We start from the raw sequence: 20,122 nt of genomic DNA, 5'->3' as shown, positions 1-20,122 counted from the left end.
GGACTGCAAAATGGTGCAGCCTCTATGGAAAATGCTATGGAGATTCCTCAAACAACTGCAGATAGATCTGCCATTCGACACAGCTATCCCACTGTTGGGAATATAGCCAGAGGAATGGAAATCATCAAGTCGAAGGTATACCTGTTCCCCAATGTTCATCGCAGCACTCTTTACAATAGCCAAGAGTTGGAACCAGCCCAAATGTCCATCATCAGATGAGTGGATACGGAAAATGTGGTACATCTACACAATGGAATACTACTCAGCTATAAAAACGAATGAAATACTGCCATTTGCAACAACATGGATGGACCTCAAGAGAATTATATTAAGTGAAACAAGTCAGGCACCGAAAGAGAAATACCACATGTTCTCACTGATGGGTGGGAGCTAAAAATTAATATATAAATTTACACACACACACTCACACACACACACACACACACACACACAAACCGGGGGCGGGGGGAAGAAGATATAACAACCACAATTACTTGAAGTTGATACGACAAGCAAACAGAAAGGACATTGTTGGGGGGGAGGAGGGGAGGGAGAAGGGAGGGAGGTTTTGGTGATGGGGAGCAATAATCAGCCACAATGTATATCGACAAAATAAAATTTTTAAAATAAATAAATAAATAAATAAATAAAATGATTAATGTAAACCAAAAATAAAATTTTAAGTATTTTTTTCGTATACTGGTATAGCATTACATTTTAAACTGTACAGTTTAGTGGCATCTAATGTTTTCACATGGTTTATTAACTGTCACCATTGTTTAGTTACACAACATCCTCGTCACCTCAAAAGGAAACGCCATACCCTAAAATCAGCCACTTCCCGTTCCTTTCTCTCCGTGCTTCTGGAAACCACTAATATGCTTTCTGTAACTATGGATTTGCCTATTCTGGGTATTTAATATGAATCAGATTATACAAGATGTGGCCTTTGTGTGTGCTTCTTTTACATGGTATAATGTTTTCAAGGTTCATTTATTTTCTAGCATGTGTCGGTACTTCATTTGTTTGTATAGGTGACTAGTTGTTCACTTGTATCAAATTACAATGTTTGTTTATCAATTCATCTGTCAGTGAACATTCGGGATTGTTCACTTTCTGGCTACTGTGAATAGAGCTGCTATCAACATTCAGGCATTTGGACTTTGCTTGTAGCAGTTGAGTTTCATACTTTCTCTTTGTACTGCCAGCTCCTTGACCTTTGTGTGATGAATAAAGACCATTCATTCTCCAACCAAGGCCCCAAGGACCTTTTTGCTGGTTATCTAGCTTATAGACCTGCATGTGAAGGGTGTGTCAATGGGCTCGAGGAGTCTGTGAGCTCCAGACCCAGCTCTAGCTCTACACCAATAAATAAATTGTTACCAGGAGTTGTTTATTGATCATAACAAATACCTGAAAATGTGGAAGAGGCTTTGGAACTGAGTAATGGGAAGAGGCTGGAAGAGTTTGGAGCAGCAGACTAGAAAAAGCCTAGATCCTAGTGAGGGACTGGAAGGCAGGAGGAGAAAATTATGTCCATCCAAAAAAAGTACATTTTTGTTTATAGCTGCTTTAATTATAGTTGTCAAAACTGGTCCTTCATAAGTAAATAGATAGATAAACATCCACACAATGGAATGTCACTCACCATTGAAAGAACATGAGCTATCAAGTCATGAAAAGAGATGGAGAAACATTAAAAATATATTACTAGGTGAGGGATACCAATGTAGTGAAATAGATTATTTCTTATTCCAACTACATGACATTACAGGAGAAGTAAAACTATGAAGATTTTTTTTGTAAAACATTAGGGATTGTCAGGGTTTGGGGTGTGTAAACAGGCCAAGCGATGCAGAATCTTAGGAATATTACAGACAGGAGCCACCTATGACATTCTACGCAGACAGCCAAACATAAACCATCATTGTCAACTACTCCTGGACAATATTAGCTATAATGAATACTTGGTCTGTACACACTACAGAGGACAACTTTTTTAGATGTGGGAGCATGTTACCTTCTAACAATAAAATTACTTATGAGAAACTATACTTAAGTGGAGGACTGAACATCAGTGGTCTGTGCCTGAATTGCAAAAAGTGGTGACTCAGCCTATGCCTTTGGGCACTTTTGATCTACACTCAAATATGATTTTAGAAATAGCTGAAAATTCCACTATGTAATGAGAACTTATGCCAAATTGCTGTGAATGCTGAACAGTGACATTTACTGGGATTTTGAACCATAATATTTTCAGATGTGATTAAACTGCCATTTCCCAAGGAATGTGCACAAGTAATTCAAAAGTTCATGTTTACAAAAATGGCTTCATTGGAATTGTTACATTGGCTTATTATTACTTTCCTTCTGTAGATAATAACACCCTATATTTTCTATGATTTTATTGTGGAAATTTGTGTGCAGTGGCTACACCTAAATTCATCATTGCCGTGGCTATCAGAATAGAAGTGTGTTACTGCTCCAGCCACCAGAGTTCTGGTGCCTCCAGTGAAACCTTATTTTGTTTAAAGATTGACATTGTGTCCTCACCCTGTGCTCTCCAGAGAGAATCTGTCCCTCCACCTCTCCCAGGTGCATCTCAGTGTCGCACTCACCTGACCGAAGTCAATCCGCACAAGAGGTTGCACTAGACAGTCATTCTCTGACCTACTGACTGAGCTGCGCTTTCAGGTGAAGATCATGGCCCCTGTCCTTCCTAGTGCCCTGTCCCACCTCCAGAGCTAGTGCTGGCCCTCGTGTTCTTTCGCCACTTCTGCTGAAGGGCATCTGTTGTTTGTCCAGAGGCTCTTTCCCACAGCTGATGTTGTTTTCCATCCTTGTCCCATTTCCGCTGCTCTGTGCTTCCTTGACGAACAATGATTTTAATGTTTTAGGAAGACAGGGGAGGTGGTTCTGGACAGAGTTCTGGATGCATTTCCGCAGAAGTCACTGTGTATTTTCCCAGTCAGAAGCACCACAAGGGTTGGAACATGGAGGTTTCAATAACGTGTCTTCATCCAGAAGCAAAAAGCTTCAAGGAGAATTGGAACCCACAAATATATGCCTTCGGAGAATTTTACACTACAAATCCTTTACCACATTCAACTTCAAGCAATCCAGTAAATATTTCTATTTGAAGCATATACCAGCCTATATGACATTAGGTGTCCTCTAATAAGCTAATATTTTGGTCATCTTTCTCCCTGCAAATACTTACCTTTCTCTAGATTTCAGATCTGTTGGTTGTCTTATAGTGCTAGTTATCTGACGTACTGAAGAAAATTTGCTAAATTTAAGCAAATACAAATTAGTTATTTTTGTTATAAGAATTAGAACAAACTTTTAATTGGACATCTATATCTCCAAGCTGAGTAGCAGTTTATTTGTAAAATTCAGAAACCGGAAACAATCTGAATATCAAGCAGCTTCCTATATACAAACAGTGTGTATACATGTATTGAAATACCTTCTATCACTAAAATATCTGATACACAGAAACATGGCACATTCACAAGTAAGTTTGCTGAGCAAAGAAGACAAACAAATAAAACACATATTGATGATTTTATTCTTATAAATTCTAAAATGTTAAAAGAATTCTAAAGTATATTAAAGATCAGACATTGGGAACATGGGTGGAAAAAGAGAATGACTGAAAAGAGAACATGAAAATACATTTAAAGGTAATTTGTTTATTTTGCTGATTGTTATGATGGATGTGCAGGTGTACATATGCGTCAATATGTATCCCATTGTACACTTCAACTGTGTATGTGGTATTTGCTATATGTCAATTCTATGTCATCAAAGCTGCTAAAATAAGAATATAATTTGGTTGAGGAGACTTGGTAAAATGATAACCTTGAAATGTCTGAGACTTCTGCAAATACATCTGCATCAACCCTGCATTTTTGTAAACACAGAATTCAAGAAAGAAAGAAAAGTAAGACCTGCATTTAGGAAACACAAAATGCCAAAAAAAAAAAAAAAAAACCTGCATGCCATGCTCTTACCACAGAAACTTGTTCTGCAGACCTCACATCTCATTTCCCACCGTGTCCTGGAGTTGCTTCAGCAAAGACTAGGAGTAGTGTGGTGAGAAGCAAAGGCCCAGGTACCAGGGCTCAATTTTACCAGATATGTGATGCTGGACACATTGCACAACTTACTTAAGCTTCTGTTTTTAACTGCATATCTGTGCAATGGAAATAACATTAATACTACATACCCTGTTTTTCCTGCATGTAGAAAAATGAAATTAGATGATTGGTGCTAAGTATTTACAAAATATTGCAGATTTTATAGATTTAGTATACCTCAATAAATCTATTTTTAAAATATACATAAATACAGAATGGGTGCTACTAGTTTAAATAGTACAATCAAATAATAGGAAATCACATTGTGCTGAATACTGTCATCGCCCACAAAATCTTCAGGGCTGAATCACCATTGCATGAAGGGCCTGCCCCAGATGACCGTGTGTCCTGGAGCTCACTGGTCCTTCCTCCCAGTGCTCCCATGACTTCTCTCTCACAGGTCTTTACTTTTTGTGTGAAAACGATTCCCATTTCCCTAACCATATTATTATTAGCAAGGAATACCTTTACGTCTTGAACGAAGATCGGGGTCTTCAAAGTATGTATGCTTTACACAATATTTCTTCCAAAAATATTTGTGTTTCATCATGAGGGATTCACGTGTAAACTGAAAGAACTCGCTCACCTCACAGGCAGGTCTCCATTCTCACGTAACTGCTGTGTCTATTTGGAGACACACACATGTCCTCATTTAAATTCAGCAACAACCCTGGATTAACTGTGTGAGAAGCACCTACAAGATGAGCTCTGCTGAGGTGACGGCTTCAGAACAGGAACGCAAGAGTGACGCTGCTGCGTGGTGTATGAGGGCTTGTGTAAGACAAGCGGCAACCTCTCCAGGGCCTACTAAAATCTACCACTGCTCCTTCAAAGCTTTTTGTTTGGTTAGATTTTTTTAAAGTTGATTCTCTTCAGAATTTCTACAGAGTAAAAACACATTTTATTTTGTCTAGTTCTACTGAGGTATAACTGACAAATAAAAAGTTTATGTATTTAAGGTGTATAATATGATGGGTTAATAGATGAATACATTGTGAAATCATTGACATAACATGGCTTAATAATACATCCAACATCTCCCATAGTGACCACATTTGGGGGAGGAAACATTGTGATCTATTCTCTTAGAATATTAGGTGCATGCAGTTCACTAATGGCCCCCTACAATTTCAGTCTTCTCTTCCACTTGGGCATACTGTGGGGTCATCCTTTCTCATGATAAATAAATGCAATCACATTACTTTGTGTTATTGACTGTATGTGGTCATAACAGCTGTGCTGTTTCTGTGCACATGGGAATCCATCCAGCAAGGTGTCATGGTGGCAGCTGGCCCAAAATGTTGCCTTGTTCACATCCATTAAACCTTGGCCACGATCACACATCTTTTTACAGGCTGGGGTTTGGCACAAACAGTTAATAGGTTTTTAGGGCCTGTTCTCTGTGTGCCTACAACAGCTCGGGGCCAAGTGTGCCTCCACGGTTGGAACCAGTCCAGCAGGGGGGTTCATACCCAGGATCAGATTGGCAAGTTGGCTTCACCTATACGCCTCCATGCCGGGGATGAAAATATCTGCTGGTTTTCATGGACACTTTTTCTGGATGAGGAGAGACTCATCCTACTAGAACAGAAAAGTCCACTGAGGTGGTTGAAGCTCTTCCCAAGGAAGTGATTCCCAGGTTTGGCCTCCCTGCAGTCTTCAAATCAATTATGGACCATCCTTCACATCCCATATAACCCAGGAGTTAGCAAAGGCCTTGGGAATACAATATCTTCTACATTCTGCCTGGAGGCCACAGTCCTCTGGAAAAGTAGAAAGGGCCAATTAAATCCTAAAATGCACTCTTGCCAAATTATGCCAGGACACCTCTACACACTGGGTCTCTGTGCTCCTCATTGCCCTTATGAGTGTGCAATGCCCCAAAGGCTAAGCTTGATTTCAGCCCCTATGAACTGCTGTGTGGCAGACCTTTTCTTTCAACAGACATGCTCACAGATCCTGAGACTGCAGGCCTTATACAAGACATTACCAACTTGAGCCAATTCCAAGCAGCCCAGAAGAAAAATGTAGCTCATGTTTTACCGTCCCCTGGCAGTAACGCTCTGGGGGCACAGACAAAGCTAGGAGACCAGGTCCTAATTAAGACCTGGAAGGAAGGACCTGCTCACAAACAACTAAACCCTAAATGGAAGGACCCTTTTACAATAATTCTAGCAACCCCCTCTGCAATAAAGACAGCTGAAATGGAGAGTGGGGTTCATCTCTCCAGGAAGCAGCCTGCCCCCCTTTCATTACAGGAGAGCAATAACTGTGACCCACCCCTGAAGGAGGCAGCCTACTCCTGTGAGCCTTTAGAAGACCTCGAGGTACTTTATAAAAGGAGATAGAGGGTTCTACCACCAGGCCTTATGACGTGCATTATACTCCTCTGCCTCCGGACCTCCATCTTCTTTGCTGGATCCCTGTAACACCCGTGCCACTGCGATGACATGATCCCCTCCACCAGAATAGGATGCCTCTACCCTCACCTGGTCTACTACTAAAGATCAGTATTAGTCAGTACGGAAAACCTTGTAGTGCCCCGTTTATATCTCGGTTTATGTGTGATTAACCTCACAGTTACAGAAGATCCATCCACAGAAGGAATCTAAAGGTTGATGGCTTTGTCTGTCTTCATCATCTGCCTGATATTCAGCTGTCACTGTTCATGTTCAAATGTGGGCCAACGGCTCCAGGATTAGAGAGATTCAGTGCTGGGGGTGGTACTGCAAAACAGTAGAGGGTTAGACATCCTAATGCCTGAAAAAGGCATCTATTGCTTAATTGGGGAAGAATGTTGCTTCACTGTTAACCAGTCAGGCCTAGTGAAGGATGCTGCAAAGAAATTAGCAGTTACAGCCTCATGATTATGATTATAAGCACCTGAGTTCTGGGGTGCCTGCGGAAAAATCTGGCATTAGTTCCCATGGCTGTTGCCCCTTTTAGGACCTCTGATGATGCTAATTCTGGCCCTGCTTTTTGGGCCCTGTTGACTAAACCTCTTAAGCAAATTTATCTTTTCTTGTGTAGAGACCATAAGACTACACATGACCATGCAGCAAGGATATCAACCCATTAGAACTGCCACTGGCCCCTACCCCACACCGCACAGGCCACACACCAGCTCAATCCCCTAACATGCATTGGACTGACCACAGCCATTTGTCCCAATCCTGCCCTCCCACTTAGATCAGGTAGGGGGAGAGGTTTTAGGTGACATTTCATTATGGTTTTAGCTTGCATCTCGCTGATGATTAGAGATGTTTAACATTTCGGCATATATCTCTTGGGCATTAATACGTCTTTTAAAAAGTGATGTCTATGCATATATGTTACCCATTTTTTAATTGGCCTATACTTTCCTTGCTATTCAATTGTGTGAATTTCTTATATTATTTGGATATTAGCCACTTTCCAGATGTATGATTTGCAAATATTTTCTCCAGAACCAGACAATTTGCAAATATTGTCTCTTCACTCTGATAATACTTTATCTTGCTGTGCAGAGCTTTTTAGTTTGATGTAATCCCATTTGTCTATTTTTATTTTAGCTTCCTGTGCTTTCAAGGTAGAAACTAGAAATCATTGCCTGGACCAACGTTATGGAAATATTCCTCTAAGTCTGCTTCTAGTAGTTTTATCATTTTGGGTGTCACATCTGAGTCTTTAATCCATTGTGAGTGATTTTTCTATGTGATGTGAAATAATCATCCCATTTTATTATTCTTCATGTGGATATACAGTTTTTCCAAAAATTTTATCGAGGAGATTGTCCTTTCCTCCTAGTAGTCTTGATACCCTTGTCAGAAATCCATTGACTGCAAATGTGTGGGTTAACCTTGGGGCTTTTTGTCCTGTTTTATTGGTCAACACATCTGTTTTTACACCAGGGCCATGTCGTTCTGATTACAAACATTTTATAATATGTATTGAAATCAATGGATGTGATGCCTCAACAGTTGCTCTTTGTGCTCAAAATTGTTTGGCCTCTTAGGTCCTTTTCTAATGTTGTACAAATTTTAGAATAGTTATTTTATCATTTCTGCAAAACAATCTTGAAATTTTGATAGGGAATGATTGCATTAAACCTCTAAATTTCATTAGTAGTATGTATATATTAACAATATTAATTTTTGCAATGCATAAAAATTTGGTTTATTTCAGTTCCATATCCTATTCAATTTCTTTCATCAGTGTTTTGTAGTTTCTAGTCTATACATCTTGAACTTTCTTGGTTAAACCTGCTCCTGACGTTTTTCTGGATGGAAGCTGGGCAAGACAGCTGACTAGAGGTGCCTGGAGCATGTTCCTCCCACAGAAAAGGACAAGAATAACTAATATACACCCAAATATTGACAGGATCATATCTGGGTGTGTGGAGGAGATTGGCAAGATCCTGTGGAGCACAACAGCCTTTGGGGGCATCACGGAGAGACACAGAAGCACACGGCCTCATCTGCCAAGTCTTTGCTACCATGATCAGTGCAGGAAAAGTTTTACCTTGTGGAGAAAAGCTAGGAAGAGGGCCAACACCAGTGCTTATCCTTACCTTAGAGGCCTGCAGTCCATACTGCAGGAGGATTCCGTGCAAGCCCACAGCCAAGCACGGGGAGCTGCCTTTGATGCACACACTGCACTTCAGGAGCTCACACTATGCACCTCCAAACCCCTGCCCCATGACGAACTAGTGCAGTATGGAGTGATCTTGCGGTAGGATGCACTGCCCAGGGACAGAAGCCGCTGCACTTCCCCTGGCTTATGGCTTTGTTTTTATTTCAACACACTCACAGGAGAGGCTACAAATCCCTGATCCCAGCACTTTAACTTCTGAGCCCAGGAGAGAATGTGACTACAGTCCTGCAAATCTCGGAAGCCCATCCCAGGCCTGCTGAACTGAAGCACCTTCACATCCCTGGCCAGAGATCAAACAGGTGGAAAACCACCCACCCACCCCATCAGAGGGCTGAGTTCTGTGTGCCCGAGCTCCAGATCCAGAAGACAGCTCACAAGTCCAAACCTTCACAAACACACCCGTGGGATGGTAAAAACAAAGCTTATCACTCTGTCTCTGAGAAGCGGCCAGGGGATATTGCCCTGAAATCTCCAATTGCAGCATTACCCACTGCCTACAAGGTGACTGGAAGGACCCGCTCTCTGCTGGCCTGCTTCACAGCCTCACCCACCATCCAAGAAGCAGTTTTCTGGGCCCCACCTCTGCAGGCCAGCCCTGCAGGTTTGCTCACCACCTGAGAAGTGCTGGCCACATCCCCTACATTCAGGCCTCCCTAGTGTCCTCAAGCAACACCTGAGAAGCAGCTCTGCAGCCTCTCCCTTGGAAGACCTGCTCCTGAAGTGCCACCAGAAGCATGATCTCCCGCCTGGCCCAGATAAGTGCAGTAGATTGGCTGCCAGAAGACCCGCACACAGCCAACTGAGCCAAAGCATGTCTGCTGTGAACTGATTGAATTGTGTCCCCCAAACTCATTTACTAAAAACTTAATTCCCACTGTAACTGCTGAGTGTCAAAAATCCTATTATGGTAATTGAAATGTGGGATCTTGAAGGGGTGATTGGACTATAGGACTGTGCTGTAGTGAATGGACTAATAATGGTTGTCGGGGGGTGGTTGGAGGGCTTTTAAAGGGGAGCACATGAGAGTCTCTCTGTCTCTGATTCACCGTTTTCTGACATGTGAGACTCCTGCATTGTTGTAAAGCCAGCACCAAAGAATGCCCTTCTCAGATGTGTTCCCTAGACTTCGGATTTCACAGCTTCTGAACGTAAGCAATTAATTTTCTTTTCTTACGAATCACCCGGTTCCAGGTGTATTTCTATAAGCAACACACATGGACTAATACACAAAATTGGCACAAAAAGTGAGGTGTTGCTTACAACTAATGCTTGAAAATATGAAAGTGGCTTTGGAACTGGATAATGGGCGAAGGCTGGAAGAATTCGAAGGAGCAGACTAGAAAAAACCTACCTGCTGGTGGGAATTTAGAAGAAAAGGAAACCAGGAACAATTTGGAATATTTTAGACAATGGTTAAGTGGTGTTGGTAGGAATGCTTATGGGAATACGGACCGTAAAGACCATTCTAAGGAGGTTTGAGGAGTAAGAAGGAGTTTATTGGAAACTGAGGGGAAGGTCACTCTTGCTATGAACCGGCAAGAAACTTGGCTGCATTCTGTTCATGCACAAATATTTTGTGGAATGTGGGACATCAAGGTGCTGACTCAGGATATTTCGTGGAAGAACTTTCTAAGAGCAGAGCATTAAAGAAGCTGCATTGCTAGTTACAACAGTCTATGTGATGGTACGACAGAGGATGTAGATAGTAAAGCCAGAATTTACAATACAAAAGAGATAAGAGGGCAAAAAATTAGAAAACTTTCAACCTGGTTACAAGAGCAAGAGTGTAGAACAGGGATCATTTGCAAAGGAGAAGAGCAAAGGAGAAAGGGATTATGAGGACAGAAAAAAGGCCTTGAAGGCGTTTCAGAAGCTCATGTAGGCGGTGCTCTTCATCACAGGTCCAGAGGCCTAGGGAGACAGAATGGTCTCAGGGAACAGGCCCAAGGCTTCCTCCACAGGCTCGCTGACCAGGGCCTCCTCAGGAGCTGCTCCCCACTCCATCACCCTGGTTGCTGCAGCTGTGACTAATTTGGCCCCTGGTTGGCTGGATCCACAGCTTTGGAAAACACAAGAGTGAAGCCTTGGCAGTATCCAAGTGTTGATACGTCTATAGGAAGTGAGAATGCCAGAGCTATGGTGGCTTGGGAGCCTCCACCACATTCTAAAAGGAGGTATGGAAAAGGCTGCACACCCAGGAAGAGATCGTTCTCAGGTGCTGAGTCAATACAGACAGCTTTTGCTAAAGCAATGTGTAAGGAAAATTGAAGGAAAATGGTCAGGGCCCCTCAGATGTTCAGAATCTTTCCATGACTTTGATGTAAATGTAACTGTGAATTTGTGCCCAGGTGTTCCTGTCATGTGTGACTTGTACCCAGGTGTTCCTGGATTATCAGACTTAAGTATAAAGGATGAGTAGCTCTGATCTGCAGGGCCCTCTACCCCCGACATGCCCACAGGGGGGCCGTAGCGAGGCTGCTACTGTTGCCGTAAGCAGTTGCTGCTGCTGCTGAGGAAGCTGAACTCACATTGGAATGAATGTGTCTAATCTTCCAATAACTCCTGGGATCTTTCCCATTTACCTAGCTCATGACATGCACATGAAGGGTCTGTCATCCAAACTGTGACACAGCCTGGGAAGTGAGGGGTCTGTGACCAAGTATGGACAATGGGTTTGAAGGGATTGAGCCCTACCCTGACACAATGCCAAGCAGAAACATAGGTTGGAGTTTCAGCAGAGAAACCCCATCAACATCATGCCTAGTGGAACCATGAGAGTGGCTTAGCCATGGAGACCTCAACTTATTTGGCTACCACTGTGCAATGCCAGCCTAGTGAGCTGAAACATGGCCTCAGACCAGGAAATCCATAGAGGCAGAGATGTCTGAGGACTTGGGGACCCAACCACTGCACCAGCATACAGGGGACACTGACCATGCAGTCAAGATATATGATTTTCAGCTTTGAGATTTAGTACCTGCCCTGGTGGGCTTTTTAAACTTGTTTCGGACCTGTCGCCCCTTTCTTTTGGGTGATTTCTCCCTATTGAAATAGGAAAATGTATCCTATGCTTGTCCCACCATTGTACATCGTCAGTAGATAATTTGTTCTGATTTCATAGATGGGACTTTGAACCTTGGGCTTTTGAGTGGAAACAAGTTAAGTTTTGGGGAATGGAATGAGTATACTTGCTTGTGGGAAGAACATGAACTTTGGGGGTACAATGCTGTGGATTGATTGAACTGTGTCCCACAAAGCTCATATACTAGAAGCTTAATTCCCACTGTAACTGTTGAGGGTGGGAAGTCCTATCTTGGTAACTGAAATGGAGCCTTGAAGAGGTGGTTAAATTTTAGGACCATGCCATAGTGAATGGTTTAATAATGGTTGTCAGGGACGTGGTTCTGAGGGCTTTAAAAGGAGACCATGTGAGAGTCTCTCTCTCTCTCTCTCTGTTTTGCCGTTTTCTGCCACATGAGGTCCCCGTTGCTGAAAAACCACCAAGGAAGGGATTCACCAGATGTGTTCCCTGTACTCTGAATTTTACAGCCTGCAAAACTGTAAGCAATAAATTTTATTTTCTTACAAATCACCCACTTCCATGTGTGTTGTTATAAGCAACAGAAACAGACTAACACAGTGTCCACACCCGAGATCCAGAGAAATAATCAAGCTGCCATGCCCTGGTAGATCCTCCCCTGAGTCTTTGAACAACTGCACACACATGCATCTGAGTAAGAAATAGCTAGACTTACACGTCCCAGGCTGGCCCACCACATTCAGGCACTGGTGATCCAGTCCCCAAATGCCTGGCATGCCACACACCCATACCCAGTCGGAAAATCAGGCCATCAACCCCATCTGCAATGAGCCAGCTGCTGACATGACTGACCCACAGTGAGCATGTGCACACCCCAAGCCTGAGAGTCAGCACAGCAAGTCTGCCCCAGAAAATCCACGCAACCACTGCCACCAACCTCCCAAGCTTAGGTCACCTATTTTATTTTTATTTTTTAACAATAGATCCACCCAGAAAACACTAACACTTCTATTACAAGTTAATATCCAGGATGCGTATGAGGCTAGCAGTACAATTATGATACAAGGAAACAGTGTGCAATTAAATCTCCAGGACACATAGTGTCCTCCTGCTCACTTTGTATCTCAAGGGATTTTTCCTATACACTGTGACAGTTCAAAACAGGACTGTGAAGATGAATGGGTTTTTTGTGTGTTACAACAAATTGCTCAGCATCAATCAAAAGCAGCATTACAGGTAGATTTCAAAAAAAGACCAATGGCGCGTGTGTGTGTGTGTGTGTGTGTGTGTGTGTGTGTGTGTGTGTGTACATGTGTGGAAAGAGATAAAGCTAGAGAAAGACAGACAGAGATAGAGAGAGATGACACCTGTTTAGTGTATTAGACTCCAGTCCAATCAAAACCTTATTTTTCCGCTTCATCCTGAGATCACAGATAACACACGTGTTGATCTTTTGATGTAAGTCAGGGCCACATGGTAAATTATGCCATGTACACAGTTATAACACATACACTCACAGCCTGGCTACTTCATTTCAACAGGTACAGAGTTTTAGCTACGCAAGATGAATAAGTTCTAGAATCTGCTATACAGCACTGTGCCCGTACTTAACAATACCGTATTGTGCACTTAAAACAGTTACTAGGGAGATCTCATTTTGAGTGTCTTTGCAACAGTTAAAAAATATCCCACCTGAAATGTGTTTCCATCTCCTCTGTTCACTGTTATATGTCAGTCCACAAGTTGTAGACTCTGGGTCTCAAACCAGTGGGAGTCTGGGCTGAGTGACGTTATGAATCAGACACATCTTCTCACCACAACTTCCCTCCTGAGTACATTAGAATAGAAACAAGCAAGATGCAGATATCTGTCCTTGTCCCTTACTCCTGATGAGATGCTGGGCTGTTTGCTCCACTAGGCAGAGTGTCCTGATAAATTATCCTGGACAAATAGATGTGGGCAAGAAGAACTCTTTAGAGTCAGCTGAAGGGTTGGAAAAAAAGTGAAACGTAATTGCAAACTAAACATGGTGGCTTTAAATCTACTCCCTGATAATTAGAAAATCTGTGTCATATCTTAGTCTGGTTCTGATATTGATTTGTTATTTCAGAGTATTTGTTTTTCTTTGCCTTTTACCAGGTCTTTTAACAATTTGTAAAACTCCAACAAATTGTATGAGTTAACAGGAAGTGAAGAATCGGCCCCAAATTGTCCAACAGCAGCTCCTGTCTTGAAATTCATTCAGGGCCCTTGAAGGGCTGTCCCTCCATGACATGGACCTGCTCTTGGGACTGAGAGGGGGCTCACAGGGTCAGACACAGCACAGCGTCCACCCCAGCTCCTGGCCTCTTTCTCTGTGATGGGCAGTGGTACAGAGGGTGGTGCCCACAGTCTCAGAGCAGCTGTCTTGGGCCCCAACACACAGACTTCAAAGGGAAATATGTTTTTAAAATTTTTATATTAAGGATGTTATTACTGCTTGCATGTTAACCATTGCAATTGATTGTATATATATATTTACAGCTGGAATATCTGATGAGATTGGGAGATTAAATGAAAGATTAACATCTGTAAAATGTGAATGAAAACTGAGTTTAGGTTGAACATTTTTACACACTAGATGAACAGGAATGACTGAGGGAAGCCGGAATTGACAAGAGTCTTGATCTCTTTCCAAAACATTTAGAATCCTTTTCCGTTCTCCAGAGTAATGCACAGGGCATCGTCTTTGGCAGGTCTCTGTGGATTCTGAAGGGCTGTGTCTTATATGGCAGGACGGAGAGCACAAGGCAGGCCTGGAGCTTGTGGAGCAGCAACAGTGGAACGATGGAACGAGCTCTTGGGGTGACGAGAACCACATCACGGGAGAGGGTGCAGGGAAAGAAAGCAGGCGGTGCTGGGACCAGAACTGTGGAAGCAAGACCCAGAGCCTGAGATTATGAGAGAGAGTTGGGCTGAGTCCAAGAGAGCGCAGGAGAAGACAGGATTTCAAGGAAGGTAGATCTGGCCTCAGACAGCTAGGGTCACATTTTTCCATGTTTGAAACTCAGTAACTTCTCACCCATCTCACAATTACATGTCAAATAATTTTAAAGAAAAAAAAAGCTCGCAGTTAATTAAAAGAAAACAAAAAAAAACAGATAATCTCACCTCAGTTCCTCAGCACTTATAAGGACACAGCTCTCCCACATGCAAATTTTCCGTCAAGCTCCAGGGTAAATGTGGACTCATGGGTGGTGGAAGCTCACAGGTCTGTCCTCAGACAGGGCTCAGGTCTCTGGGGAAGGCAGAGTTGAGATCTAACAGAAGATGAGATTGTGGGGTCTTCTCCTTTGCCTGGTGACAGCTCCTCAAGGTGAGTGTCTCAGATGACAGAAGTGGGTCAGTGGGATGGTTGTGACTGCATGTGGCTGACAGGTTCTGATTCTCCTTGTCTCCAGGTGTCCTGTCTGAGGTGCAGCTGCAGGAGTCAGGCCCAGGACTGGTGAAGCCCTCGCAGACCCTCACCCTCACGTGCACAGTCTCTGGATTCTCCATCACAACCAGTTATTACTACTGGAGCTGGATCCGCCAGCCCACAGGGAAGAGCCTTGAATGGATGGGATACATCTATTATAGTGGAAGCACATATTATAACCCGTCCCTCGAGAGCCGCACCTCCATCACCAGAGACACGTCCAACAACCAGTTTTCCCTGCAGCTGAGCTCTGTGACCGACGAGGACACAGGCGTGTATTACTGTGCGAGAGACACAGTGACAGGAAGTCAGCGTGAGCCCAGACACAAACCTCCCTGCAGGATACAGGAGGGGTCTGGGCTGCAGGGGGCGCTCAAGGCCCACCCAGCTCCTGTGCCCCATGGAGCAGGTGCAGAGAGGGGATGAGGGTTCCTCTTGGGATCTGAGGTTTCCTCTGCTCTGCTGACTCCCAGATGTCCCCCAGGGTCATTTCCTGCTTTGTTCTTTGTGACTCTAATTCCCATGTTCTCACTGCAGGCAACACAGAGTGAAGTAACTTTTCTCATCCGTAGATAAGATTTTTCCATTCACTGGGACCTTTCTTTTGTTAGGTGATAACATGAGCTGTCCTCTTTCCTGACAAATAAATCATTGTCCCTTATTGGCCTTTCCCTCAGTCAAGCACACATGTACCCACATGGTTTTGCTCATCCTACAGGACCTCTGCCCATGGCGTTTCTATCCTCATTGAGGAATTTTAGCCTCTGAATCCTCATCCACACTGGGGACACTGATGTTCAGGGTTGGTCTCACTCTCTGTCCGTTCCTCAGTGTCCTGGACGGAGAAGTAGCTGCCTGAGGGCCACACACAGCTCTGATACTTCCATGTGGAGGATTCAGGATGACAAGCACTGAGATAATCAATCAGAGCCCTGCTGGGCTGAATTTTGGGCTGGGATCTATCTACCCCTGGGAACTGTGTTCTAAGACTTGTCTCTCAGCTTCCATGGGGAGAAGATAATCCACGCGGATAATGAGACCAGATGGACATAGCCCTGAGACCCGCCCACTCCCCACTCTGCTGCCCCCAATGTATCCCACAGACACTCACCCTAGTGTCACCATCTGTCTTCTATTGTGTAAATTCTCACTTGCTCTGTCCCCAGATGCTCAGCTCCACAGGTCCAGAGCCCAGCTCGGTTCCCATCAACCCTCCCCAGTGCAGGTGCAGATCCGAGGCTCAGTGATTGGGATGAGCTGTGAAGGCAGAGACCTCACGTGGTGCGGAGCAGGGATCCTATAGCTTCCACATATGTCAGGAAATGAGGAAATGCCAAGTACATAGGAGGTGATAGAACAGCATGATCCACGGTAGATACATGGACAGGCTAGAGTCGTTAATTAAAAACTTTGCCCCTGCAAAGCACACTGTAAATAGGATAAGACGTGCTATAGACTGTATGAAATGTCCCTGATGTCTAAGAAGAGTTAGTGATTTTCAGTCTGTTCAGGGTTTTCTTGTTGTCTGGATGGGAGTGATGACGTCCAAGCTCCTTATGTGCAAGTCCTGAAACCATAACTCCTCGTGTCACACCGGAAAGTCAAGGACTGTGTGTGTGTGTCCTGATTGCTGCTTGTTTACATCTACTTGTCACATAGAAGGTGTCGAGCAGAAGCTGTGCTGGCAGCCGTGCTCACCTCGTTCATGATTCTGAGGGACGCTTTGATCCTTCACCACTCTGTGGTCTGAGAGAGGCTTTATTTCTCCTTCAATTTTTCATTAATGTTATCTTAATTGATAAATCATAATTGTATTCATTTCTGGGGAACATGATGTTTTGATAAATGTGGATAATGTGGAAAAATCAGGTCAAACTGATGAACACATGCATCCCCTCACCGTACCATTTTTGTGGTGAGATGTTTTAAATTTACTCTTTTCACTATTTTGAAATTTACAATCTATTATTATTGACTATAATTTCCATGCTATTCGACATATATCAAATAGTCATTCCTTCTTGGAGGGAGGGAACATGTGAGGAGATGCTGGTCTCCACTTTTGCAGGATCATTTAGCTGAATATAGATTCCTGGTGCATGGTGGGTGCAGCTTCCAACACTTTAAGTATTTCAAACCTCTGCATTGTTGTTTGCACTGATTCTGACATGAAGTCCCCTGTAACCTGTGTCATTCTTCTCTTGTATTTAAGCATGTTTATACCTAACCTCTTTGAATATGTTCTGCCATTTTATTATGATAAGGCCTAAGGTTTTGGTCATGGTTATGTGTGTCTGTGTGTATTGGTGCATGTGTGTGTGTTTGTGTTTAGGCATGTGCATGTGTGTATCTGTATGCGTTTGTGTGGGTGTATGTGTGTGGGGGGTATGTGTATGTATGCATGAGTATCTGTATGTGTGTGTGTGTGCGTGTGTGTGTGTGCATGTGCATGTACTTCATTGCTGTTGTTTTATTTATCCTGTTTTGTCTTCTCTGGGCTTCCTTGATCTGTACTTTTGTGTCTAACATCAATGTTGAAAAATTCTCATCCATTTACATTTGAAGTGATTCTGTTCTGCTCACCGTCTGCATCAATGGAGATCCAACTATTCACATGTTACATGTTTTGACGTTCTCCCACAGATCATCTATGTTCTGTCTATTTTTAATTGTTTTTCTTAATTTTCATTTCAGTTTGAAATCGTCTATTTGACACGTGATGAAACCCTCTGACTCTTTCCTTGGCGGTGTCTATTCTACTAATGACACCCCCCCCAACATTCTGCGCTTCTCTTGCAGCGCTTTTCTATTAACCTTTTGTTTTCATCCTTTCTAGTGTCCTAAGGAAGTTGAACAAGTTATGGAGTCTTGTAACATAATCTCAAAAGGTTTCAGTACAAATTAAAATCACTGATGGCCTTCAACTTTGCTGTTTAGTTCAGAATTGCTTTGATTCTTTGAGGTCCTTTGTGGTTTAAAACAAATTTTAGATTTTTTTTTTAATTTCTGTGAAACAATTACATTGGGGTTTTGATACATATTGTGTGAAAGGCTTGCCTGTGTTTGATTCTATATCAAATCTTCAAATTCATGAAAACAAGATATCTTTCCATTTTTTATGTCATTTCCATTTTTTATCAATGGTTTAGTGTTTACAGGATACACATATTAAAACTACTTGGTTAAATTCATTCCCAAGAATTTAATTTGTCTTTCTAATTCTACTGTAATTGGGACTATTTTTTAGGAAGTACATTGTTATTGTTTAGGAACACTACTGATTTCTGAGTGTTGATTTTTATCATGCTGTATTGCCAACTTTTTTCATTAGTTCTCAAAATTTATAGGTGGAGTTTTTAGGGTTTTATATGTAAGATCAAATTATCAGCAAACAGAAGCAATTTTCATTCTCCTTTCCCCTGTGGATGACATTTGTTTATTTTTATTACCTAACTGCTCGGACTAGAACTTCCAGTTCTATGTTGAAGAGATGTGGTGAAAGAGGGTGGTGTTGTCTTGTTCTGATCACATATAACAAACTTGCAACTTTCACTGTGAAGCATATTGTTAGCTGTGGGATTGTCATATATGACCTTTAATATAATGAGGTATATTTTTTTCTGTAACTGATTTCTTCAAATTTTTGTTATAAAAAAGGTATTAAACTATGGTGAATGTTTTTTCTGCCTTTGTTAAGATGATCATATGTTTTTTTCTCCTTCATTCAGTAATGCAGTTTATCACATACATTTGCTTGCTTATTTTGGATCGTCCTTGCATCCCATAGATAACGCCTACTTAACCTTGGTTCTAAATATATTATAAAGCTAAAGTAATCAAAACAGCATGCTAAAGACATACAATCAGACTTAGAGACAAACAGAACAGAGAGTCAAGAAATAAAACCAAACATTTGTGTTCACATGACTTTTACCAAGGTACAAGAACACATAATGAGAAGGGTACAATTTCATCAGAAAACTTATGCTGGGAAAATTGGATATCCATATGCAAAAGAATGAAATTAGAACCTCTTAGAAAAATTCACTCAAAATGGATTAAAAATTACTTTTGAATCCTGAAACTATGAAACACTTAGAATAAAACATAGAGGAAAATCTGTACAAAATTGTCCTATGGAAAGCAGCAAGAGCCCTGGACGGTGACACAGGACTGGTTGAGAGGGAACTCAGGACCCTCAGCTCAAAAGGCCCAGCTCCGTTACCACATGCAGAGCAAGGCTGAGAGTAAGCACTTGTTTGTTTGTTTGTTGTAGGGGTCTGCATCTTCCACTTCTATGAGAAACTCAATGCCTGTAGACCTACTATATCTTCCCATATTTAAGTCTAAACTTTCCTAAATACCAGACTCTGAGAAAACAAGTCAGTGACTCCAGTCACTTCACCATTTCCTTATTTATAATTGGCTGCTTTACACAGATGCATAGTCCCTGTTTTTTTATTTGTACCTCTGATCCATTTCAAAGTCAGTGTTTTCAATGTGATTCACTGAGATTATCTGCTGTATGCCCTGAACTGTCATAAAGGGACACTTTTTACTTATGTTGTAATATTTTTCACAACCTGTAACTTCTTCTAGCTCATTTTAAACAAAAAAGACTAAAAGATGTAATCCACTGCAAACAAGAACAATTTAAAATTGAAAAAGGAAGTGTCCTAACAGGGTGGGACTAGAATGCCAAAGAGGGAAGCTGTGAGTCTCGCAGTGTCATCACCAGACAGTAGAAATAAACCAGCACCAGACAGTAGCACCACGTGCCCAACCAGTGTTCAAAGTTGCTGTGATCCAGTGACTCCCAGGTGCCTGGAATTACTCTTTGAACACGGTTGT

At 42.3% G+C, this 20,122-nt stretch overlaps 2 gene segments (V, D, J or C); both read left to right on the top strand.

Annotated features, from left to right (window-relative positions):
- LOC134372822 (immunoglobulin heavy variable 4-30-4-like) overlaps window positions 1–14,756 on the top strand; it is a 37,103-nt gene extending 22,347 nt beyond the window's left edge. The window contains 2 exon segments of the V gene segment in view: window positions 6,401–6,469; window positions 14,589–14,756. Of these exon segments, the coding sequence occupies window positions 6,401–6,469; window positions 14,589–14,756 (237 nt within the window).
- Window positions 14,757–15,123: 367 nt separating this feature from the next.
- LOC134372821 (immunoglobulin heavy variable 4-30-4-like) lies at window positions 15,124–15,697 on the top strand. The segment is given in 2 exon segments: window positions 15,124–15,169; window positions 15,255–15,697. Coding segments are annotated over 2 exon segments (489 nt in total).
- The last annotated feature ends 4,425 nt before the right edge of the window (window positions 15,698–20,122 follow it).

This window comes from Cynocephalus volans, chromosome 3 (genome assembly GCF_027409185.1).
Source record: "Cynocephalus volans isolate mCynVol1 chromosome 3, mCynVol1.pri, whole genome shotgun sequence".
NCBI lineage: Eukaryota > Metazoa > Chordata > Mammalia > Dermoptera > Cynocephalidae > Cynocephalus > Cynocephalus volans.
This window is presented reverse-complemented; position numbering and strand designations above follow the sequence as displayed.